Genomic DNA, 24,079 nt, shown 5'->3' with positions numbered 1-24,079 from the left:
AGTCCCAAGCAAAGCAGGAGCAGCTGGAGGGTGAGCTGCGGGCTGTGCTGCAGGAAAAGGTGAGGGGCTGGGGACGGGTGTCACCTGAGAGCAGCAGGTGTCCCCCTGCATCCTGCCCTGCTCCATCCCCTCTCTGTGTTTGCAGAAATGTCTAGAAGAGAAGGTCGAGATCCTGCAGGGGAAGATTTCCTTGCTGGAAGACCAGCTGGCCAAGCTTGGGGACTGCAGCACGCAGGAAAAAGGAGAGGTCATGGGCGATGTCCTGAAGGTACGGGGCAGGTTGTTTGTGATGAGAGCAAGCTCAAAGCTCCTCCAGCCACAGCAGTGCCCGGCAGCCCATCCTGCTGTGCTCCAGCATGCAGCAGTGAGGGGACAGAGCTGGGTTCTCCCTTCAAGTGCATGCTGTGGGACTGAGCATGCCATCTGCATGGAGTTTGGGACTGCAGCTCCCTGCTGGCTGCCCCAGTGGGGATGGGGCTGCTTCTGCACGGTGGAGGAAGGGGTTTGCTCTCAGAAATGCCTGAAGTGAAGGCAGGGCTCGGCTTGTTGGGGGTGTGCAGTGGGCTCACTGGCCATAAACTTCTTATGTAATTGCTGCATGCTGCTCAAGTGACGTCTGGGGATGTTTTTGTTATGTTTTTCCTCCTTCCTTTTTCTCTCCGCCAGCTGGAAGAGCTCAAGCAGGAGGTGTCCAGCCTCACCACCAAAGGCATCGAGCTCCAAGCCTCCGTCCTGCGGCTGGAGGAAGAGAAGAGCCAGCGGGATGCAGCCCTGCAGGCGGAGCGCAGCCGCTTCGAGGTGGAGAAGCTCCAGCTTGGCACCCACATCTCCAACCTGCAGAGCTCCGTCTCCGAGCTGCACCTGGCCAAGGAGAAGCTGGAGCAGGAGCTGCGGGCGCAGGAGGCTCGCCTGACGGCCCAGGCGGATGCACTGACGGCTGAGGTGGGCAAGCTGAGTGGATTCCTGCGGCAGCAGGAGCAGGAGGCAGCTGGGCTGCGGCTGCAGGCAGAGCAAGAGCGGGCGCAAGCAGAGGAGCTGCGGCGCCGGGACGTGGCCTCACAGGAGGCTGTCAGCGAGCTGAGCCGGCGTGTGGAGCAGCTGGGTGCCAGCCTGAAGCACAGGGAGGAGGAGCTGGCACGGGTCACGCAGGAGGCAGAAGGGAAAGCCAGGCAGCTCGGGGCTGAGTGTGAGAAAGCTGCCCAGGAGAGGGATGCAGCCCTGCAGCAGCTGCAGCACTTGCAGCAAGCCAAGGAAACGCAGCTGGTGGCCCTGAACAGCCAGCTGCAAAGCCTGGAGGCGGCCAGCAAAGCTTCAACCATGGAAATGCAGCAGGAGAAGGCTGAGTTGAATCAGAAGGTCCAAGAGCTGCAAGCCCGCATCCTTGAGCTCAGCGCACAGTGCCAGCAGAGCTCAGCCCAAGCGGGGAGCGCCGAGACACTGCGAGCCCAGCTGCGGGAGCTGGAGGGCAAGCTGAAGGAGAGCCAGCAGAAGCTGGCTGACAAGGAGAAGGTGGCCAAGGAGAACACGCGCCTGCAGGAGCGGCTGCTCTTCCTGGAGGAGTCGGTGCGCAACACTGAGGGCATCCTGGAGGACGAGAAGAGGAGGGCGGCCGAGAGTCTGGAGGGGAACCTGGCCAGGATTGCAGAGCTGGAGGCGGAGAAGCAGCAGCTGGTGCAGCGTGGGGAGCAGGCCCTGCAGGAGCGAGGAGAGGAGGTGGCCAGGAGGCAGGCACTGGAGGCACGGCTGCAGCAGGTGGCAGAGGAGCACCGGGAGGAGACGGCAGCCCTGCAGCAGCAGCTGGCCGAGGTGGCCAAGGGGGAAGAAGGAGAGCGTGGCAGGCTGGAGAAGAGGCTGCAGGAGCTGAGCCGGGAGCACGGGCAGGCCTGCCAGCGACTGCAGGCCGAGCAGAAGAGGGTGGCAGAGCTGGAAGCCTGCATAGCACGCATGGCCAGTGAGCAGCAGGAGCAGCTGGCCGCCCTCCAGGCCCAGCTGGCCAGTGCTAAGGAGAAGGAAGGCAAGGAGCAGGAGAAGCTGGTGAGCGCCGAGCGCGTGGTGAAGCTGGAGGCGGAGGTGCGGAAGGCAAATGAAACACTCGAGGCCATCTCCAAGGAGCTGTCACAGGAGAGGCTGAAGTCCAAGGAGCTGGAAGCTGTGGCCACGCAGGAGGCCAGTGAGGTGGCCCGGCTGAGTGCAGCACTGGAAGAGGCGGCACGGGAGCACGGGCAGGAATTGGCACGGTGCGAGGAGGAGGCAAAGCGCCTGCAGAAGGAGCTGGAGGATGCCAGGGCCGATTGCGCAGCTGAGAAAGCACGGAAGGCAGAGCTGGAGGTACAGCTGCAAAACTCCATCAACGAGCAACGGGTGGAGCGCTCGGCGCACCAGCAGGAGCTGGCACGGTCCTTGGAGCTGATCGAAGAGAAGGAGGGCGAGCTGGATGAGCTGCGGCTGAAGAACGTCTCGCGGGGCGAGGAGCTGAGGGACCTGCAGAAGACGGTCAGCAAGCTGAAAGGGGAGCTCGCCTCGGTGGAAGCGGTGAAAGAACGAGCATCCAAGATGGACAGCGAGCTGCAGGGCTTCCTGGAGGCTGCCCGGAGCCGGGATGCTGAAGTGGAAAGCATCAAGGCAGTGTACGCCAAGGAAGCATCCCTCAAAAACCTGGAGGAGAAGATCCGCCACCGAGAGCAGGAGTCCGGCTCCAGCCAGGACCTCTACCAGGAGAAGCTGAAGGAGGCCCAGATGCTGAGTGTGGAAGTGGAGCGGCTGGAGCAGAAGTGCCGGGAGCAGCAGGACACCATCGCCGGGCTGGAGAAAGCCGTGGCTGAAGGCCGGGCCGCCGCATCCCAGCAGCAGCAGGCAGAGCTGGAGACGTCGCGGAGGGAAGCAGCGCAGCACCGGGAGATGGCGGCGGAGCTGCAGAGGCTGCTGGAGGCCTCGCGCTCAGCCCAGGCCCTGCAGGATGGCACCGTGGAGAGCCTGAGGAAGGAGCTGCAAGACAAGAGCAAGGAGCTGGCTCAGAGCAAAACAGCCGTGGCTGCTGCCGAGAAGGAGGCGGCGTCCCTGCGTGCTGCGGCACAGAAGGGCCACCTGGAGGAGGGCTGGAAGGAGCAGCTGTCGCAGTGCATCCAGGAGCTGGAGAGGAAGAACAGCCTGTTGGGCAGCCTGGAGCACGAGGTGTCCATCCTGCACCGGCAGCTGACCGAGAAGGAGGGTGAAAGCAAAGAGCTGAAGCGCCTGATCATGGCTGAGTCGGAGAAGAGCAAGAAGCTGGAGGAGAGGCTGCGGGTGTTGCAGACTGAGATGGCCACGGCCGCGTCGCGGGCAGCCGAGCGCTGCTCGCTGATGAAGGTGGAGGTGCAGCGGTGCCAGGAGGAGATGGAGAAGCAGCGGATGACCATCGAGGCACTGAAGAGGGACCGGCACTGTCAGAACGAGCGCGAGGAAGAGCTGCGGCAGGAGGTGAAGGTCTGCCAGGACAAGTTCTTCCAGAAGGAGCAGCTCCTCTCCTCCCTGCAGCAGGAGCTGGGCAGTGCCCAGGCGTTGGCCGGAGAGGTGGTGCCACTGAAACACTTGTGCCAGCAGCTGCAAGCTGAACGTGCCTCACTGGAGAGCAAGCACCGCGAGGACCTGGAGCAGAGGGTGAAGGCCACCAATGCGCTGCAGGCAGAGCTGGCCCGGGCCAGGCTGGAGGTGTCTGAGCTTCCGGCCCTGCGCGACAAAGCAGCTGAGCAGGAGCGTGCGCTGCAGCGGCTGCAGAAAGAGGCAACGAGCTCCAGTGAGAGGCTGGCAGCCCTGCAAGCAGCCAACAGCCAGCTGGCTGAGGAGAACCGTGTGCTGAGTGAGAGTGTGAGCCGCGGGCAGCAGCGTCTGGATGCTGAGCTGGGGCAAGCAAGGGAGAAGCACACACAGGAGCTGGAGTGCGTGAGGCTGGAGGCGGAGAAGACGATGGCCAACAGCAGGCAGGAGGCTGAGGAAGTGGCCAGGAAGCTGGAGGTGATGAGCAATAAGTATGAAAACGCCAAGGTGAAGGTGCTGGAGGAGAGGCAGAAGTTCCAGGAGGAGAGGCAGAAGCTGATGGCGCAGGTAAAGGGCTGGCGGAGCTCCACGGTGTGGGTGCATGATGTGGATTTTGGGGCAGAGCACTTGGGATTGAGCTGTGCCATGGGGAGGACACGTGGGCTCCGTGTCACTTACTTCTGCTGGGTCTGCTCAGGGCTGTGGTGGCTTCCAGCTGAGCTGGTTGCCTATAAGCTTCCCAAGAGGCCTCAGAGCCAGGGCTCTGCTCCCACCTCATCCCCATTCCTAAGCCAGGTGGTGTCTTACGGCCCCAGGTGTCTTTGCTCCCACCTCATCCCTGTTCCTAAGCCAGGAGTTATTTTAGGGCCCACACTCAAGACAGGGGAAGCCCAGGTTTCTTCCCAGCCCTACAAACCCTTCTCCTGGGCTCCTCAGGGTGTGGGAGCTGGTGGGGGTCTCCCAGACCTGGGGGTGGTGGTGGTGGTGGTGGTGGTGGTGGTGGTGGGCAGCGCCCTTCACATGCCATGTATCCACCTTTTCCTTTTTGCTTGCCACAGGTGGAGCAGCTGGAGGTATTTCAGAAAGAACAAGCAAAGCAGGTAACACACAGCGAGCATCGGCTGCTTAAACGGTGACGGCGCGCGGCCCCATCCGCCTGCCAGCAGAGCTGCTGCAGGGTGTCCCCAGCTCCAGATCTCTGGTCCTCTCATGTCCACCCCACGGGGAGCAGGAGCAGGGTCCCACCCATCCACCCACCCTCGCAGATTGGGCTGGAGGCGTTGGATTTTGGGTTTATTTTTGTTTGTGTTTCATCATATTTTTTTAACGCAGCACCGATCTCAGAGCCAACCTCTGGGGAGCTGCTGCTGCTCAAACAGCCAACGTGGGGCTGCTGCTTACGGGGTCATCCCCATCCCCCTGCCCCACGCTGTGGGGGGATAAAGCCCCCAGCCCTGTCCCCAGCCCAGGGGCTTTGCAGGATGACACCCTTGTCCCTGGGGAGGTGACGGCCTCTGGGGCAGCACGCTGAACTTTGGCACGGCAAAACCATTTGGGGGCTAAGCTTCCTCCTGCTGCTTGATCCCACTGCGGACAGTTGGCACTGGAAACGGCTGCGTCGGCCACGGGTGTGCGAGGGGACGGCCAGGGGTGGGGGGAGCAGGGAGGTTCTCTTCTCTTCCTGCTGCCCTCGGGTGACCAACCTGTGTCCTGCCAGGTGGAGGAGCTGAATAAGAAGCTGGCACAGCACGAGAAGGCCACACGGAGCCAGCAGCAGAGAGTTAAGGTCTGTGGATGAGGATGCTTGGCAGCTGGGTTGGCTCTGCTGTGGAGCTGGAGGGGTGTTCTGACCCGATCTCTTCCACGCAGGTGCTGGAAGGAGAGCTGCAGAGCGAGGCCACGCGCCAGCAGGAGAAGGTGGCAGAGCTGCAGGAACAGCTGGCACAGAAAGAGCAGGCAGCTGAGCACTACAAAGCACAGGTGTGCTGCTGCAAACTGTCACCATCCCTGTGCACGGTGGGGAACCTTGACGGGCTGCTGATTATTTTCCTTCTCCTGCTTCTTCCCAGATGGAAAAGGCGAAAACTCACTACGACGCCAAGAAGCAGCAGAACCAGGACCTGGCAGAGAAGCTGAAGGCCATGGAGCAGCTGCAGAAGGAGAACACGGAGCTGAGGACGGAGTCGGAGCGCTTGGCCAAGGAGCTGCAGCAGAGCGTGCTGCAGGCCAAGGAGGCTGAGCTGAGCTGCAGGGAGCTGAGCGGGCAGGTCCGCAGCCTGGAGGCGCAGGTAGGCACGGCCCCACTCTGCCTTCCTCTTCCTCTTTCCTTGCTGCAAAGTTGGCCCAACTCTCCCTGCCTCCCCCCAGCTGGCATTGGCCGACCAGCAGCTTCGGGAGCTCGGCAAGTTCCCGGCCCCCAAAGCCACGCTGAAGGAACCGGAGAGCTACCGCCAAAACCCCTCCGACCTCAGCACCGACAGCCTGGACCTCAGCCTGGACGAGGGGCAGCCACTCAACTCCACCAGGTACTGCTGTGCTGCTCCGCGCCACCCCCAGCCCCGCTTCACCCCCAGCCCCACGCTCAGCCCTCGTGCCCCATCCTGCAGGAAAGCCACCCGCTCGCACTCGGACGGCTCGGCCATGCCGGATGGCACAGAACCACGCGCATCACAGCGGCTGCCACGGAAGGTGGAGTCCTTGGAGAGCCTCTACTTCACACCTATCGCCAGCCGCACGCAGCCCAAGCTGGAGAGCAGTGCTGGTTCTCTGGGCGACGTCTCATTGGAGTCGGGCTGCAGGACGCGCTCGGGGCGCCGCCGCACCACGCAGATCATCAACATCACCATGACCAAGGTGAGGAGGGGGGCAGGCCGGACGCCGGGCTGGGGGGCTCTGCTTCATCTCACCCTTCCCCTCTGTCTCCTGCCAGAAAGAGACCACCGCGGAGGAGCCGGGCGGCGCGGACGCGTCCTTCAGCAGCATCCTCTCCGAGCAGCCCCAGAAAGCCGCCCCGGTGCGGTCCCGGCTGCGCTCTGCGCGCTCCCTGGCCAGCTTCTCCTCTCAGGACTCCCTGACCAAGCTGGACACCTCCTCCCCTCAGGAGCCATCAGGTCACTCTGCACTGCTCAGCCTCCCCGGCTACCGGCCGGCCACACGCAGCGCGTTGCGGCGCTCGCAGGCGGGCAGCAGCTCCAGTTTGGGTGAGCGGGGCCGGCGGGTGGGAATGGAGCTCAATATTATCCTGGGCTGAAGGCCGGGCTGCCCCTCACCAGCTCACACCGCTTCGCCTTCAGGTCGCAGCAGCATCTACTTGGGGACGTGCCAGGATGAACCGGAGCAGTTGGACGATTGGAACCGCATCGCCGAGCTGCAGCAGCGCAACCGCGCCTGCCCACCCCACCTCAAGACCTGCTACCCCCTGGAGAGCCGGGTCAGGGCACGCAGCCACCCTACCCCAGCACGGCGGGGGGTTGTTGGGGCGCACGCAGCCCCTGACTCCTGCTCTCCTTCCCCCCCTGCAGCCTTCTGACTTGCTGGGCACCATCACGGATGAGGAGATGAAGATGGGCGACCCGACGGAGACGCTGCGCCGCGCCAGCATGCAGCCCTCGCAGATCGCCGAGGGGACGGCAACCCGCCGCGGCACCATGGGAGGGGGGAAATGGGCTCACAGCAGCATCACCACCCGGCAGCAACGCAAACGGCTCTCAGATGAATCCCACCAGGGCCCCGACACCCCCGAGGTGAGTGGAGACCCCCACCCAAAGATTGGGGTGCAATATGCCACGTGCTGCTGGGTAATGGAGACCCCCCAGTGCCAAGGGCAGCTCTGAGCCCTTCTCTTTCCCTACCCCTTTCCCTGGTGCTGGTCCCACGTTCTCCTCTCCTACTGACCGTCCCCACTGCTCCCCTCTCTTGCCTTTCTCTCCCAGTCCAAGAAGCCCGTCAGCTGCTTCCCACGCCCCCAGACCCCCCGCGAGAGGCGCAGCTCCCACCTCAGCCGGCGGAGCGAGCAGCAGGCGCCCAGCAAACAGGTGGGCAACTCAAAGGGACTGGGAAGGAGAACCAGAGCTCCCTCCTATCCCACCCCGAGCTCCTCACCGTCCTTCCTTTTCCTCCCAGCCCGAGCGACGCCAGTCGATGGCCTTCAGCATCCTCAACACCCCCAAGAAGCTGGGGAACAGCCTGCTGCGCCGGGCTGCCAACAGGAAAACCACCCCCAAGAACTCCCCCCGTGGCACCGCGCGCCGCTCACCCCGCATCGCCTCCTCCAAGTCCCCCAAGGGCAAGGTGGGCAACACAGGATGGGGTTGGGGGGCACCTCCTGAGCCCCTCCCCCCCCATTTGTGGGGTGACCGACCCTCACCCATCTCTCTCTTGCAGGCCGGCCGCAGAGCGCTGAAGGACACCAAGTTCTGAGGTTTCCCAGCCTGTTCCTTCAACCCCTCCCTGCCCCACAGCTCAGCAACACCAAAGGGATTCGGGACCGCTGTGGGGCACGGCGTGGGATGGGGTGCAGAGGGAACGGGATGGTGACTTTAGTCCCCGAGGGACCTTGGCTCCCTGCTGCCCTCCCGGAGGGGAGACGAGACCTTTTTCAAAGTGTTTCTACTTGTAAATAAATTGTATTTTTCTCCTGCTCTTGGAATCCCGTTTCTAAAGGGCAGGAGGAACCGCCACGTCATCCCCAGCTCTGCATCCATCTGCATCCATCGCCCTCCCCAGCTCTGCGTCCATCGCCCTCCCCAGCTCTGCGTCCATCGCCCTCCCCAGCTCTGCGTCCATCGCCCTCCCCAGCTCCGCGTCCATCGCCCTCCCCAGCTCCGCGTCCATCGTCCCCCCCAGCTCCGCATCCATCGTCCCCCCCAGCTCCGCGTCCATCGCCATCCCCAGCTCTGCATCCATCATCCCCAGCTCTGCATCCATCGTCCCCCCAGCTCTGCGTCCACCATCCCCAGCTCTGCGTCCATCACCATCCCCAGCTCTGCACCCATCGCCATCCCCAGCTCTGTATCCATCATCCCCAGCTCTGCATCCATCGCTGTGGGCTCAGTGCCCTCCTCCCCCTGCAGGCAATGCTGCATCCCCAGCTCTTTGCTCTCCTTTCTTTCTCTCCCCCAACACCTCAGTCTCCACGCACCCCCCTTACATCCCACACTGGGATGGAGGTGCCCACTCACAGTTGCTGCTCCAGTCCAGGCTGCTCCAGCTGCACGCACACGACTAATAGCGATGCAGCTTCTTCCTTGGCTCCCTCAGGCCCCGCTGCCTCCTGTGCTCATGCCACAACCAGTTGCCCATTCCCTGCCCCATACAGCACAGTGGGGCCGAGTCCCTGCAGCTCATTGCTGGGAAGGGGAGGTGTCCATTACTCCCCACAGGTGCTGCAATGCTGTTCCACTTCCATTGCGCTGAAGCACAGCCCGCAGATGGGGCACATCACCGGGCTGCTGGCAGAGCAAAGCAGCTCCACTTCAGGCTCGGAGTCTTCCTCACCGCAGCGAGAGGCGTGAGCGGGGAGCAGAGCTGTGCTGAAGGTCCCTGTGGGGATGGAAGGGGGTTGTGGCAGAGCGTGGGGCTGAGCCTTCATCTCTGCTCCATCCTCTGCCTCTTTGAGCACCCACCTGAGCAAATAGGGCACGGAGCCACGTCCCCATCGCTGCTCTCATCCTGCGCTCTGGCTCTCCCTCCTGGCTCTGGATTCCTAGTGAGAGAAGATCTGCTTGGAAGGGTTGTGGGGTGAGGATGGGAAGGGAGCTGCTGGATCCCAAACCACATCGGGCACGAAAGCCTCGAAGCAGCGACATCACAGCAAGGGTGGGAGAAGCGGAGTGACACAGAGACCCATTACCTGCCCCCAGCTCTGCTGCATGGCTGCCTGCGGGCTCGCTTGGGGGCTGCCGGGCCTTCCAACGCTGCAAGGAGAGCAAGAAAAGATCCTTCCTTCATCCATCCCCGCCACCGCTTCCTCTAAGGCGTGTCCTATTGGACCCAGGACAGCCAGCATCCCTCCGGCTCCACAGAGCTCTCAGTGGGATACAAGGGGGGAAAGCACAGCACTGAAGCCCCTCACTCACCCCGTACTACAGGCTGTCCCTGCTCCGTGCTGCTCCCTACGCCCGCATTGACTCGAGGTGGGGGTCTCATGGCACGGCTCTGTGTTGCCGACAGCACCATACGCGCCGGCCGGCTGAGACACGCCGGGTTCCAGGCATGGGATGCAGCGCTGGGCTCCAACTGCTGCAGGCTGCTCTTCAGCTGCTCCTCATTGGAGCTCCTGGGGGCAAACAGCCATCAGCCCCATTGCTCTGTGCCCCCCAGGGCTGGGGGTTACCTCCCATGCAAGGAGAAACGGGCATGGGAAGCTCAGAGCTAACCCAGAGCCCTGTTTAGAGCGGGTAGAGCAGACCCCCAGGCTCACCCCATATCCACCCCTCAGCCCCACACATGAAGCCCAGCCCCACACATGAAGCCCAGCCCCACAGCTACTCACAGTTGTGCTTCAGCAGAAGGAATCCGACACGAGGAGGCAGGGCTGGAGCGTTTGGGGCTGCCCGTGTGCTCAGCGTCGTCCTGCAGGATGAGGCCACATCCCAATGATGCTCCGTGCCCCCCATTGCTGTGGGGCTGGAAATGGAGCCCCCCCCCGTTCCCATTTGAACCTACCGCTGCAGGGAGGCAGAGCTCGGGCTCCAGCGCGGTGCGCACGCGGATGAAGCAGAGCCCGAACTGCCCGCAGCGATGGAAGGGTTGGCTGCAGGTGAGCCGCAGACGGTCCCACTTCTGCCCAGCTGCCAGCACCAGGAAATCTGCTGTGGGGTCATTGAGGGGAAGACAAAGCTATGGGGCTCTATGGGGCGGCCCCACATCACATTAGGCCCCTTGGAGCGGATGGGTTTGCCTTTTACCTTCTTTAAACATGCGGACGTTGCAGCGGTTGCGGCCCAGCTTGGAGTCGGATGGTGTCATCAGCGCCACGCTGGGCACCAGGGTGAGGTAGGGCCGGTCTAAAGGCCACGAGGAACGACCCACCTCGATGTGCAGGAAGGCACAGCCCCAGTTTCCTGTATGAAAGCCCAGGGAACTACATCAAAGCCTTTAAGAAGCACCCATTGCTCATCAAGGGCTTGGAGCGCGTCTGTTGGCCAATCCCAAGCCTTCATTCCAGCCCCTCCAAAGGGCACAAGGGGAAGATGCTCATCCCTACCCCACAGCTTGAGCCCCATATCCCGGTACCGATATCAATGTAGCCGATGGGGACGGCCCTCTCCAGCTGCAGCTCCACCTTCAGCTGCCGGCTGCGTTCCTTGGGGCAGCTGAGCCACGGTTGGCGGCCATCGGGGCACAGCAGGTTCTCCACCGGGTATCGAGGGTCCTAAAGGGGGGGGGGGGATATAAGAGCATCGTGCTGTGCTCAGCTCCAGGCAGGGAGAGACACATAAAGAGCTGCAGGTCTCCCAGCCTACAACGTGGGCACAGACCTGGGAGGAGAAGGACACGATGTGGCTGATCTTTACCGGAGCCATCGGGGTCTGTTCTGTGTAGGGTTGGGTTGGGAGGCTGGAAGGGATAAAGGGATATAAGGCAAGTGTTGGGTGGGAGATGAGCTCTAACAGCACCATAAAGATCCCAGCCCTCCCGCTGTATCCCAGCCCCATTCAACACTTGGTGACCCCCATTTCCACCCCAACCCCCCTCCTTCCCACCCCCAGCCCTATTCACACCCCACAGCCCCTCAGACCCCACCCAACCCCACAACTGAGCCCCATAGCCCCCCATTTCCATCCCATAGCCCCTCTCATTTCCACCCCCAGCCCTACACACACCCCATAGCCCCTCAGACCCCCCCCCAGCCCCCCAACCGAGCCCCATAGCCCCCCATCTCCACCCCCCAGCCCCTATTCCATCCCAAACCCCCCTCATTCTCACCCCACAGCTCCTCAGACCCCCCCAGCCCCCCAACTGAGCCCCATAGCCCCCCATTTCCACCCCAACACCCCTCATTCCCACCCCCAGCCCTACTCACACCCCACAGCCCCTCAGACCCATCCCAGCCCCCCAACCAAGCCCCATAGCCCCCCATTTCCACCCCCCAGCCCCTATTCCACCCCAAACCCCCCTCATTCCCACCCCACAGCTCCTCAGACCACCCCAGCTCCACACAGCCCCCCAGCTGAGCCCCATAGCCCCCCATTGCCGTCCCATAGCCCCCCATTCCCCCCCATAGTCCCCCATTGCCCCCCCATAGCCCCTTATTCCTTCCCCATAGCCCCCCTTAGCTCCCCATAGCCCCCCATTCCCCCCCCATAGTCCCCCATTGCCCCCCATTCCCCCCCATAGCCCCACCATTACCTCCCTTAGCCCCCCATTCCACCCCAAAGCCCCCCATTCCCCCCCTATAGCACCCCCATTCTCCCCCCGTAGCCCCCCCATTCCCCCCCCATAGGCCCCCATTGCCCCCCATTCTCCCCTATAGCCCCCCATTTCCCCCATAGCCCCCCCATAGCCTCCCATGCCCCCCATTGCTCCCCATTCCCTCCCCATAGCCCCCCATTCCCCCCCCATAGCTCCCCACTGCTCCCCTATAGCCTCCCATTTCCCCCCTATAGCCCCCCGTAGCCCCCTATTTCCCCCCATTCCCCCCCCATAGCCCCCCATTCCCCCCCATTCTCCCCCATAGCCCCCCATTACCCCCATTGCCCCCCGTCTCCCCCCATAGCCCCCCTATTCCCCCCCACATAGCCCCCCATTCCCCCCCATTGCCTCCCCATAGCCCCCCATTCTCCCCACATAGCCCCCCATTCCCCCCCCATAGGCCTCCATTGCCCCCCCATAGCCCCCCATTCCCCTCCATTGCACCCATAGGCCCTTATTCCCCCCTATTGCCCCCCATTCCCCCCCCATAGCCCCCCATTCCCCCCCATAGGCCCCTATTGCCCCCCATAGCCCCCCATTGCCCCCCGTCTCCCCCCATAGCCCCCCTATTCCCCCCCACATAGCCCCCCATTCTGCCCCATAGCCCCCCCATTCTCCCCCCATTGCCCCCCCATAGCCCCCCATTCCCCTCCATTGCCCCCCATAGGCCCTTATTCCCCCCTATTGCCCCCCATTCCCCCCCCATAGCCCCCCATAGGCCCCTATTGCCCCCCCATAGCCCCCCATTGCCCCCATTCCCCCCCATTGCCCCCCCATAGTCCCCCATAGTCCCCCATTCCCCCCCATAGACTCTCATTCCCCCCCCATTTCCCCCCATACACCCCATTCCCCCCCACTGCCCCCCATTCCCCCCCCATAGCCCCCCATTCTGCCCCATAGCTCCCCATTCTCCCCCCATAGGTCCCCATTCCTCCCCCATAGCCCCCCATAGGCCCCCATTACCCCCCATAGCCCCCCATGCCCCCCACCCCCACACAACCTCCCTTCCCCCCTACCCGAATCTCCCGCCCAAACTCCTGACACCTCTTCCGCTTCCGGCCCAACCCCCCCCCAGCCCCTTTTCCCACTTCCTGTTTCCGCCCGTCTGTTTCCCCATCGGACACAACGCCCAACTTCCGGTTCCGGTTTCCGCCCAAACCTCCGACCCTCAGGCGCGGTGCACGATGGGATGTGGAGTTCTCCGGTAGCGCCCGTCCGCCATGTTCGTTCCCTATGGACACACGGGAGGGCGCCGCCATGTTTCCGGAAGCGGAAATACACCACGGTCCTCGAAACTTGACAGCGCTAAAGAGGCTCTTCTGACAGCCGTCCCGCCCCTTCTCGACGCTGATTGGTCGAGCTCCTAGCGCCGAGCGCAGCGATTGGACGGAAGGGCGGTGAGGTGGGAGGTGATTGGAGGAGGGCGGCGGAAGGAGCTGGCGTGTCAGTAGGGGGGGGTGGGGGGGGCGGCAAGATGGCGGCCGTGCTGGAGGTGGAGGTTGGCGGCCACGGAGAGCGCGAGGCGGAAGAGGTGGGGGCGGGGGGGGGATATGGGGGACTATAGGGGGCTATGAGGGGCATGGAGGGGCCTATGGGGGTCTGTGGGGGGTCTATGAGGGGTCTGTGGGGGTTTGTGAGGGGTCTATGAGGGGCCTATGGGGGTCTATGAGGGTCCTATGGGGGTCTGTTGGGGCCTGTGAGGGGCCTATGGGGGTCTGTGGGGGCCTATGAGAGGCTTATGGAGGTCTATTAGGGACCTATGGGGGTCTGTGGAGGCCTGTGAGGGGCTTATGGGGGCCTGTGAGTGGCCTATGAGGGGTCTATTGGGGCCTGTGAGGGGCATGGAGGGGCCTATGGGGGACTATGGGGGCCTATGAGGGGCCTGTGGGGGACTATGGGGCCTGTGGGGGCCTATGGGGGTCTGTAGGGGCCTATGGAGGCCTATGGGGATCTATGGGGGTCTGAGGTGGACTATGAGGGCCTATGAGGGTCCTGTGTGAACCTATGAGGGGTCTGTGGGGGCCTCTGGGGGGTCTGTAGGAGACTATGAGGGCCTATGGGGGCCTGTGGGGGTCTATGGGGGCCTGTGAGGGGCCTATGGAGTTCTGTGGGGGCCTATGAGGGGTCTGTGGGGGACTATGAGGTGTCTATGGGAGTCTGTTGGGGCCTATGAGGGGCCTATGGGGGTCTATGAGGGGTCTGTGGGGGCCTATGAGGGGCCTGTGGGGGACATATGGGGGTCTGTGGGGGACTATGGGGGCCTATGAGGGGTCTATGGGAGTCTGTTGGAGCCTATGGGGGTCTATGAGGGGTCTATGGGAGTCTGTTGTGGCCTTTGGGGTCCTATGGGGGTCTATGGGAGCCTATGAGGGGTCTGGGGGGGACTATGGGGGGTCTATGAGGGGCCTTTGGGGGCCTGTGAGTGGCCTATGAGAGGCTTATGGGGGTCTATGAGGGGCCTATGGGGGCCTATGGGGGACTATGGGAGTCTGTTGTGGCCTTTGGGGGCCTATGGGGGGTCTGTGGGGGCCTATGAGGGATCTGTGGGGGACTATGAGGGGTCTATGAGGGGTCTCTGGGGGCCTGTGAGTGGCCTATGAGGGGCCTATGGGGGTCTGTTGGGGCCTGTGAGGGGCCTATGAGGGGTCTGTGGGGGTTTGTGAGGGGCCCATGAGAGGCTTATGGGAGTCTATGAGGGGCCTGGAGGGGTCATGGGGGCCTATGAGGGTCCTATGGGGGTCTGTTGTGGCCTTTGGGGGCCTATGGGGGCCTGTGAGGGGTCTGGGGGGGACTATGAGGGTCCTATGGGGGTCTGTTGGGGCCTGTGAGGGGCCTATGGGGGTCTATGAGAGGCTTATGGAGGTCTATTAGGGGCCTGGAGGGGCCTATGGGGGACTATGGGGGCCTATGAGGGGCCTATGGGAGTCTGTTGTGGCCTGTGGGGGCCTATGGGGGTCTGTGGGGGCCTGTGAGGGGCGTATGAGGGGTCTATGAGGGGCCTATGTGGGTCTATGGGAGCCTATGGGGGCCAATGGGGGGCTATGGGGGGATTATGGGGATCTATGGGGGATTATGAGGGTCTGTGGGGGACTATAGGGGGTCTATGAGGGGCCTTTGGGGGCCTGTGAGGGGCCTATGAGAGGCTTATGGGGGTCTATGAGGGGCCTGGAGGGGCCTATGGGGGTCTGTGGGTGCCTATGGGGGTCTGTGGGTGCCTATGAGGGGTCTATGAGAGGTCTGTGGGGGACTATGGAGGGCTATGAGGGGCCTATGGGGGGTCTGTAGGGGACTATGTGGGCCTATGAGGGTCCTGTGGGGACCTATGGGGGTCTGTGGGGGACTATGAGGGCCTATGAGGGGTCTATGGGGGTCTGTGGGGACCTGTGAGGGGCGTATGAGGGGTCTATGAGGGGCCTGTGGGGGCCTATGAGAGGCTTATGGGGGCCTATGAGGGGCCTGGAGGGGTCATGGGGGTCTATGAGGGGTCTGTTGGGGTCTGTGGGGGCCTATGAGAGGCTTATGGGGGCCTATGAGGGGTCTATTGGAGTCTGTTGGGGCCTATGAGGGGCCTATGGGGGTCTGTTGGGGCTTGTGAGGGGCCTATGGGGCCTGTGGGGTGTCTATGAGGGTCCTATGGGGCTCTGTTGGGGCCTGTGAGGGGCCTATGGGGGCCTATGAGAGGCTTATGGAGGTGTATTAGGGACCTATGGGGGTCTGTGGAGGCCTGTGAGGGGCTTATGGGGGCCTGTGAGTGGCCTATGAGGGGCATGGAGGGGCCTATGGGGGCCTATGGGGGCCTATGAGGGGTCTGTGGAGGACTATGGGGCCTGTGGGGGCCTGTGGGTGTCTGTAGGGGCCTATGGAGGCCTATGGGGATCTATGGGGGTCTGTGGGGGACTATGAGGGCCTATGAGGGTCCTGTGTGGACATATGATGGGTCTGTGGGGGCCTATGGGGGGTCTGTAGGGGACTATGAGGGCCTATGAGGGTCCTGTGGGGACCTATGGGGGTCTGTGGGGGGCATATGAGGGGCCTGTGGGGACCTATGGGGGTCTGTGGGGGCCTGTGAGGGGCCTATAAGGGGCCTGTGGGGGCCTATGAGGGGCGTATGAGTGGTCTGTGGGGGCCTGTGAGGGGCCTATGGGAGTCTGTTGGGGACTATGAGGGTCCTGTGGAGACCTATGGGGGTCTATGAGGGGTCTGTGGGGGCCTATGAGGGGTCTATGAGAGGTCTGTGGGGGCCTGTGAGGGGCCTATGGGGGCCTATGAGGGGCGTATGAGGGGTCTATGGGAGTCTGTTGGGGGCTATGGGGGTCTGTGGGGGCCTATGAGGGGTCTGTGGGAGTCTGTTGGGGCCTATGAGGGGGTCTGTTGGGGCCTGTGAGGGGCCTATGGGGGGTCTGTACGGGCCTATGGGGACCTATGGGGGTCTGTAGGGGACTATGAGGGCCTATGAGGGTCCTGTGGGGACCTATGGGGGCCTATGAGGAGTCTGTGGGGGCCTATGAGGGGTCTGTGGGGGCCTATGGGGGCCTGAGGGGGCTTATGAGGGGTCTATGGGAGTCTGTTGGGGCCTGTGAGGGGCCTATGGGGGTCTGTAGGGGACTATAGGGGCCTGTGGGGGTCTGTGGGGTGGGAGGACTGAGGGCTGGTGGCTTTGGGGAGCTCTGTGGGGGTCCTGGGGTTACCTTGGGGCTGAGGTCTGCGGCTGCAGAGGGAAGGAGCCCTCAAAGGGGGCTATGTTGAGCTATGGGGGTTATACTGAGCTATGGGGGTTATACTGAGCTATGGGGGTTATACTGAGCTATGGGGGTTATACTGAGCTATGGGGGTTCTATTGAGCTATGGGGGTTATACTGAGCTATGGGGGTTATACTGAGCTATGGGGGTTCTATTGAGCTATGGGGGTTCTATTGAGCTATGGGGGTTATACTGAGCTATGGGGGTTATACTGAGCTATGGGGGTTATACTGAGCTATGGGGGTTATACTGAGCTATGGGGGTTATACTGAGCTATGGGGGTTATACTGAGCTATGGGGGTTATACTGAGCTATGGGGGTTATACTGAGCTATGGGGGTTATACTGAGCTATTGGGGTTATACTGAGCTATGGGGGTTATACTGAGCTATGGGGGTTATACTGAGCTATGGGGGTTATACTGAGCTATGGGGGTTATACTGAGCTATGGGGGTTGCTGGGGGCTGTGGGGGGGTTTCCTGCAGGGATGGGGGCATCCACAACCTGGGTTGTTGTGCACAGCCCTGGGGACGCAGCGGGAGCAGGTGAGGACAAAGGTTGGAGCCGTGCCCCTTGTGCACAGAGTGTGATGTTGGAGCCTGATAGCAGAGTCCTTGCTGGGACTTCTTATGGGTGCTGAGATAAGCCGTGCAGGGAGGTGATTTGCTGCTGCTGCTGCTGGAGGCTGCTTTGGTTCTAAGGCAAAGGTTGAAAGCAAAAAGAAAGGAGGAAATAGAGCCAGAGGTTTCCAACTCCTGAGCTTGCAAGTTTCCTCCTCGAGGCCGTTTGCTGCCTCACTCCTCATTTGGGGTAATAAGAGACAAGCAAAAGCAGCCAACCCTTGAGGCTGCCATTGCTGCTCCAACGTTGCTGTTGTGCTCTTTTCTTTTTGCCTCCTTAGGTCGACCTTTCCCACCTGTCCCCAGAAGAGAGATGGAGGTGAGTTGGCTGCTGTCAGCCTTCCCCATAAAGCAGTGCTTTATGCTGGAGGGCAGCAGGAGCCCCATAGCATCAGTGCTGATGTTTGCCCTTCGGAGCGCTCGCTGCTTATCCCACCTTCTCTCTTGGCCAAGCCAATTGCAGGCTGCACACTTGCTGACAAACCCACTGGGGCTCATCTGTTCTCATTATCAACTACTTGACGCTTCCTGCAGATCAGAGAATTGGCTTTGCCTGTTGGATTGGGATTATTTATCCTAACCAGAACCATCTTTTTGGCTTTAAAACCGCAGATCCGGGCTGTTACACACCCTCATTCAGCCCTGGCTTGTGGCCGTGCAGCACTGCATGCAGGAAACCACAGGTGTCAGCAGAGAACAGCTCTGTGGCCATCGCTTATTGCTGGGGGTTGCCCATGTTGATCTATAGTCTCTGTAGGGCAACTTATAGAGCTGCCCTTATCCCTTTATCCAGCGGTGCGGGCAGCCATGCCGTGCCCTCGGCCTGCTCTGTGCCCTCCTGCTCTTTATCTGCCTCTTCCCTCTTGCTGCAGGGTGGAACACGCGCTGATGCACGCCAAGCACCGCGGCCACGAGGCCATGCACGCCGAAATGGTCCTCATCCTCATCGCCACGCTGGTGGTGGCACAGCTCCTGCTGGTTCAATGGAAGCAGAGGCACCCACGCTCCTATAATGTAAGTGGGTTGATGTAGTGCTTTCATACCAGGCCACGGATGGAGCTGATTTCACCTGCTGTGTTAAAGGTGATGCAGAAAGGGATGAGGGGAAACGAACCTCGTGGCTTTCTTAGCACGTTTCCAAGCAAGACCTCTGTGTAATCATAGAGAATCACAAGGTCGGAAAGGACCTACAAGATCCAACGTCCTCCCTTTACCATACCTACAGCAAACCACTAAACCAGATCTCCTAGCTCCCTATATCCTAAATGTAAACCCAACCTGTCCCGTTCTCCTCCACAAGAGCCCCAGGCGTAACGCTCCTCTCCTGTGTCCTCGCAGATGGTCACCCTCTTCCAGATGTGGGTGGTGCCTCTGTATTTCACAATCAAACTCTACTGGTGGCGGTTCCTGGTCATCTGGGTGCTCTTCTCAGCAGTCACAGCTTTCGTCACCTTCAGAGCCACACGGAAACCCTTGGTGCAAACAACGCCCAGGTGAGTGCAAACAGCCCCGGGGTTGAGCAAACAGCCCCAGGGTTGAGCACTACAAAGAGCCCTTTTGGGTCGCAGCGCCACAAATCCTAGCCTTCAACTTCTGCTTTGGGTGTCCTAAGGCTGCCGTAGCAGAGGTAGATCTATACGCTGAATTAAATATCCAACCTCTCTGATGCCGTGAGGAGCTGAAATCCCTCATTTGGAAAGTAGAACAATTCTGTTCGTTTAGAGGAGGTGATCAGCTTCTCCTTTCCTCCTGCAGGCTGGTTTATAAGTGGTTTCTGCTAATATACAAGATGAGCTACGCCACTGGGATCGTGGGGTACATGGCTGTCATGTTTACACTGTTCGGTCTGAACTTATTATTCAGGTGAGCGACTCTTTCGGGTCCGAGTGCTGGGGGATGTGTCAGACCACGGGGAATGAGTCAAAACCAGCTGCTGAATGGAGGCAGGAGACCAAAGAGGCTTCTGGGGAGTCCTCTCCCCTATTGATGGCATCGTGACGAGATGCTGATGGGGAGCTGCTCCCTCCTGCTCCGTGCCTGTCCAGCCTGGGATATTCTTTGCTCCTCTAATAAACCTGCAGCAAGCAGCCAGCCCGGGTCTGGTGGTAGATGAGGGCTTTATCCCAAACCAGCTTTCATTTCAAAGAGATTAATTCCTTCTTCAATACTGAGCAGACCTGGCAGCAGCCAGTAGAGACGTGGAACTGTTAAGTGAGGCCTGATTTGGAGCAGATGTGCCTAACCCTAACCCTGCAGCAAAGCTCTTGGTGTCATTTGTTGTAGAATCAAACCAGAAGACGCGATGGACTTTGGCATCTCTCTCCTCTTCTATGGTCTTTACTATGGGGTCCTGGAGCGGGACTTTGCAGAGATGTGTGCAGACTACATGGCCTCCACCATTGGGGTGAGTGAGGGCTGCCCCGATAACAGGGACTGGGGTCAAGCTGCTTGCAGCTTTTACCTCCTCAAAATGGGAAGGTGCATTGAAATCCACATGAGCCCTTAAAATCTCTGGTGCTGAAGTGTGGTCATGTTCTTGGGGCCATGCCCTAGGTGCATCAGTTCTTCATCTGTAGCCACAGTTCCCTGTGGCTCATACCCAGTGCAAGGGTAGGCCAATGGGGTCTTGGTTGGCCACATGCTGACCATTGAGGCAGCAGTGATTCCTGGTGGCCAAGAAGGCCAATGGAGTCTTGGTTGGCCAACAGTTGACCACGAGGCAGCAGTCTGACCTGAAGGCCAAGAAAGCCAATAGAGTCTTGATTGGCCAGTGGTTGGCCAACGGTTGAACACAGGCTGACCATGGGGCAGCAGTGATTCCTGCTGCCAACAGAGGCCAACAGAGTCTTGGTTGGCCAGTGGTTGGCCAACCATTGACCACGATACAGCGACGTGTCCTGGTAGCCTAGAAGGCCAGTGGTGTCCTGGTTGGCCACCAGGTGACCATTGAATCAGCAGTGATTCCTGGTGGCCAAGAAGGACAATGAATTGGCCAATGGTTGGCCAACAGTTGACCCCAGGCTGACCATGAGGCAGCAATGTACTCTGGTGGCCAAGAAGTCCAATGGAACTATGAGGTGCATGGCACAGAATGTGGCCAGCAGAGTGAGAACGGTGCTTCTCCCCTCTGCTCTACCCTGAGGGGGTCAAATCCGGAGCACCGCACCCATTGCTGAGCTCCCCATCTCCAGGCAGACGGGGAACTGCTGTAATGCCCCCCCTTATGGACCCAATAAAAGGTTTTTCAGCCCCAAAAGCTCGGGTTCTGCCCCAGCCCTCCATAACTGTGCTCTGTCCTTGCTTAGTTCTACAGTGCCTCGGGGATGCCCACCAAGCACCTCTCCGACAGCGTCTGCGCCGTCTGCGGCCAGCAGATCTTCGTGGACGTCAACGAGGAGGGGATCATCGAGAACACGTACAGGCTCTCCTGCAACCACGTGTATCCTTCTCCTCCACAGCCTTATAGGAACGCTGCAGCTTTCCCCATTCAAAAACATGCGGCGTCCCGGGCTGCTGTGCTGATGTTGCAAATGGAAATGGCCAACGTCTCCCAACCCCGTGTGGAATTTCCACTCAACCTCCAGCTGTTGTTGGCAGTTCCGAAAGTGGAAGTGGCTTTGTTTCTTTGTTCAGCCCTGCTGATCAGTTGTGTTTTCTTTTCTTCCCACTCTGACTCAAGGGGTGGCGGTGGGGATTTGCTGTCACGTTGTTTGCAGCCAGGTGCTTTCCCGAGTGCTGCAGTATACTTGGGAATGCTCACAGCCGTGGGGCTGAGCTTGTGGCTGCTGGAGGGGGTGGAGCAGAGGTGAGGGAACCCTGTGGGGTTTTGCTTGAGCGGGTTTGTGTTGGCTGCCCTGTGGGTGAGGAGCCCGCCTTGCCTTTCCCCACAGCCGGACCTCGTGGTTCTGGTTCCGTCTGTGTCACACGTTGCTGTGACTCCTTGGGGTTTTGTTTGCATTGGGCAAATCCCTTTGCTGCTCTGACAGAGCACAGCAACGGGGTCAGAAGTATTAAAGGAACTGGTGAGCTGTTGCAGTTGGGGCGTGTGATGCACACATGATTTGCTGTCGGGCCTCCCAGGCCCTATTGCTTCCCCATGCCCCACTGCTGGCTCCTATCCCTCAGTGGGGTCTCACTGCCCTTCCTGCGCCCTCAGCCCCTTCCTCTGTATCTGGAAGGTTCTGGGCCTTCTAGGAAAGGTTTTGCAACGTTGCCGTCCTCACCCAGCATGCAGAGCCAGTTCCTCCCAGGAGGTTCCCCCTTAACGCCGCTCTCCAGCTTCCACGAGTTCTGCATCCGGGGTTGGTGCATCGTGGGGAAGAAGCAGACGTGTCCATACTGCAAAGAGAAGGTGGACCTCAAGAGGATGTTCAGTAACCCGTATCCTTTCTCTGTGTTGGAGGAGCTGGGATGGCAGCTTGGCTTCAGCTCCCAGCCCTGTGGAGCCCAGCCATAGAAGCCAAGAAGCAGAGAACCCAAAGTAGGTTGGGTTGGAAGGGACCCATCCATAGAAGCCAAGAAGCAGAGAACCCAAAGTAGGTTGGGTTGGAAGGGACCCATCCATAGAAGCCAAGAAGCAGAGAACCCAAAATGAGTTGGGTTGGAAGGGACCCATCCATAGAAGCCAAGAAACAGAGAACCCAAAGTGGGTTGGGTTGGAAGGGACCCATCTATAGAAGCCAAGAAGCAGAGAACCCAAAGTAGGTTGGGTTGGAAGGGACCCATCCATAGAAGCCAAGAAGCACAGAACCCAAAATGGGTTGGGTTGGAAGGGACCCATCTATAGAAGCCAAGAAGCACAGAACCCAAAGTAGGTTGGGTTGGAAGGGACCCATCCATAGAAGCCAAGAAGCACAGAACCCAAAGTGGGTTGGGTTGGAAGGGACCCATCCATAGAAGCCAAGAAGCAGAGAACCTAAAGTAGGTTGGGTTGGAAGGGACCCATCTATAGAAGCCAAGAAGCAGAGAACCCAAAATGGGTTGGGTTGGAAGGGACCCATCCATAGAAGCCAAGAAGCACAGAACCCAAAGTGGGTTGGGTTGGAAGGGACCCATCCATAGAAGCCAAGAAGCAGAGAACCCAAAGTAGGTTGGGTTGGAAGGGACCCATCCATAGAAGCCAAGAAGCAGGGAACCCAAAGTAGGTTGGGTTGGAAGGGACCTTAATAGTTCCTGCTCCTACTGTAGGCAGGCATGGCCATGGTGTGTGTTCATCCCAGGTAAGGGATCAGGCCGCACAGCTGACTGACTTCACGTGCAAAATAGAGTGACAGAAGGGTTTGGGTTGGAAGGGACCTTAAAACTCACCCAATCCCAACCCCTTGCCATGTGGTCAGGGACGCCTCCCATAGCCCAGGCTGCTCGCAGCCCCATCCATCCTGGCCTTGGATGCTTCCAGAGAGGAGAAATAGACCCATTGCCAACCAAAGCTGAGCTGAAACCCACCATCTTAAACCCACGTTGGTGCTTCCTTCACTCGTTTCCACGCAGCTGGGAGAGGCCTCACGTCATGTACGGGCAGCTGCTGGATTGGCTGCGCTACCTGGTGGCTTGGCAGCCCGTGATCATCGGCCTGGTGCAGGGCATCAACTACATCCTGGGCCTGGAATAAGGGCTGGCAGCCCCCCATTTCCCCCCCCCCTCACCATCCCCTCCATGGGCACAGCACAGCGCCGGCCGCATCCGTCCATCCCCACACGGAGAGGGGTTCGGTCCCCCCTTGGTGTGTGTGGAGGGGAGGGGGTTGGGATTGACATCAACACGGACTCAGCCTTCATTCCCATCCGGGATCCGGACCTGGTTATTTTTAACGATTCTTTTCATGAAGGTATTTAAGAACCGGAACGAAACCGAAACCGAAACTGGGTTTTATGGCGCCCTTGGATGAGAACGGATCGGCCCTGGAGGCGAAGGGGCTGGATCTTCCAATGCTGCCAGCTTCTATTGCTCTCTATGAACGGACCGAGGCTCATCTCCGGGTTATTCTGGCTTTGGGAATAGGCCGAATTGACCACGGGAAGGCGCGTAACGACCCCGAAACGGACCCGACTTTTGATGGCAGGGAGAGAAAAAGGAGCCGAACCCGAACCCAAGGGCATTTTGTACACCTTCTTTTCTACGTGCCCCGCTGTTGGGAGCCCTGGAGCAGCGGGGACACCTATGGGCACCTCAACGCCTCTATGGTCAGCGGATGGAAGGGAAGGAGCCGCGATGGGGCTGAAGGGGGAACTGCTTTGCTCTGGGAAGCTCCGGCTTCGTTGTTGGGTGCCGCGGTTGAGCCACGCGGCTGCATCACAAGGATGCCACGCTGGCTCATCCCTTCCCCTTCCCCCCCCCCCCCCCCATCGTTCCCGTTTTAGGGGCCCAAAGCTCTTCGTTGGGTGGTGGGTATCCGTGCCCTGAAACGAAAGACGAGATCCCGAAGATGGGGATGGTCCAAGGCAGAAATAAAACGTCTCCAAACGCTTCCAGGGGACACCTCGCCCTTCATTAACGCTGCGTCGGGCCGAGGGATGGAGGAGGAGGAAGAGGAGGAAGAGGAGGAGGAGGGCCGGGGGTTCCCCCCGATGGGGATCGGCGCTGTGACGGCCGTGGGGACATCCCCGCTTTACGGGAAAAGGGAGAAGGGAGGGCAGCAGCTCTGACTCACCGCTCCCCGTCCATAAAGTGGAGCCGTCCCGAGCTCTGCCGCACGATGGCTCCGTGCCCACGCTCCGACAGTACAGGCACGGCGCTCCGGGGATGGGCTTGGGGGTATATGGGGGTCGGGGGGTCGGGGAGGGGGCTGCGACC

At 60.7% G+C, this 24,079-nt stretch overlaps 3 protein-coding genes across 5 annotated transcripts; 2 read left to right on the top strand and 1 right to left on the bottom strand.

The window, feature by feature from the left end:
- The first annotated feature begins 6 nt into the window (after positions 1-6).
- On the top strand, positions 7-8,153 carry NUMA1 (nuclear mitotic apparatus protein 1). The gene is made up of 15 exons (XM_072327001.1): positions 7-59; positions 146-268; positions 667-4,080; positions 4,572-4,613; positions 5,231-5,299; positions 5,383-5,493; positions 5,583-5,801; positions 5,881-6,038; positions 6,120-6,366; positions 6,443-6,713; positions 6,807-6,943; positions 7,035-7,256; positions 7,446-7,547; positions 7,636-7,803; positions 7,897-8,153. The coding sequence occupies exons 2-15, from the start codon at positions 251-253 to the stop codon at positions 7,930-7,932; spliced, it is 5,214 nt and encodes a 1,737-aa protein (XP_072183102.1). The 5' UTR covers positions 7-59; positions 146-250; the 3' UTR covers positions 7,933-8,153.
- A 126-nt stretch (positions 8,154-8,279) lies between these two features.
- On the bottom strand, positions 8,280-12,993 carry XNDC1N (XRCC1 N-terminal domain containing 1, N-terminal like). Of its 2 annotated transcripts, none has more exons than XM_072327002.1 (10): positions 12,945-12,993; positions 10,995-11,073; positions 10,750-10,888; positions 10,422-10,577; positions 10,180-10,325; positions 10,007-10,086; positions 9,591-9,790; positions 9,365-9,428; positions 9,138-9,232; positions 8,280-9,054 (listed from the first exon to the last, which is right to left on the bottom strand). In XM_072327002.1, exons 2-10 carry the CDS (start codon positions 11,037-11,039, stop codon positions 8,882-8,884), a joined length of 1,098 nt encoding a protein of 365 aa, XP_072183103.1. In that variant the 5' UTR covers positions 11,040-11,073; positions 12,945-12,993; the 3' UTR covers positions 8,280-8,881. The 2 variants fall into 2 exon arrangements, with proteins under 2 accessions (XP_072183103.1, XP_072183104.1); XM_072327003.1 differs by having other exon boundaries at positions 9,138-9,217.
- A 387-nt stretch (positions 12,994-13,380) lies between these two features.
- On the top strand, positions 13,381-24,021 carry RNF121 (ring finger protein 121). Of its 2 annotated transcripts, XM_072339876.1 has the most exons (10): positions 13,381-13,459; positions 17,569-17,606; positions 18,160-18,301; positions 18,626-18,780; positions 19,043-19,150; positions 19,571-19,691; positions 20,593-20,726; positions 21,566-21,667; positions 21,716-21,726; positions 22,778-24,021. In XM_072339876.1, the coding sequence occupies exons 1-10, from the start codon at positions 13,403-13,405 to the stop codon at positions 22,849-22,851; spliced, it is 942 nt and encodes a 313-aa protein (XP_072195977.1). In that variant the 5' UTR covers positions 13,381-13,402; the 3' UTR covers positions 22,852-24,021. The 2 variants fall into 2 exon arrangements, with proteins under 2 accessions (XP_072195977.1, XP_072195967.1); XM_072339866.1 differs by lacking the exon at positions 21,716-21,726.
- The last annotated feature ends 58 nt before the right edge of the window (positions 24,022-24,079 follow it).

Source organism: Excalfactoria chinensis, chromosome 1 (assembly GCF_039878825.1).
Source record: "Excalfactoria chinensis isolate bCotChi1 chromosome 1, bCotChi1.hap2, whole genome shotgun sequence".
Classification (NCBI taxonomy): domain Eukaryota; kingdom Metazoa; phylum Chordata; class Aves; order Galliformes; family Phasianidae; genus Excalfactoria; species Excalfactoria chinensis.
This window is presented reverse-complemented; position numbering and strand designations above follow the sequence as displayed.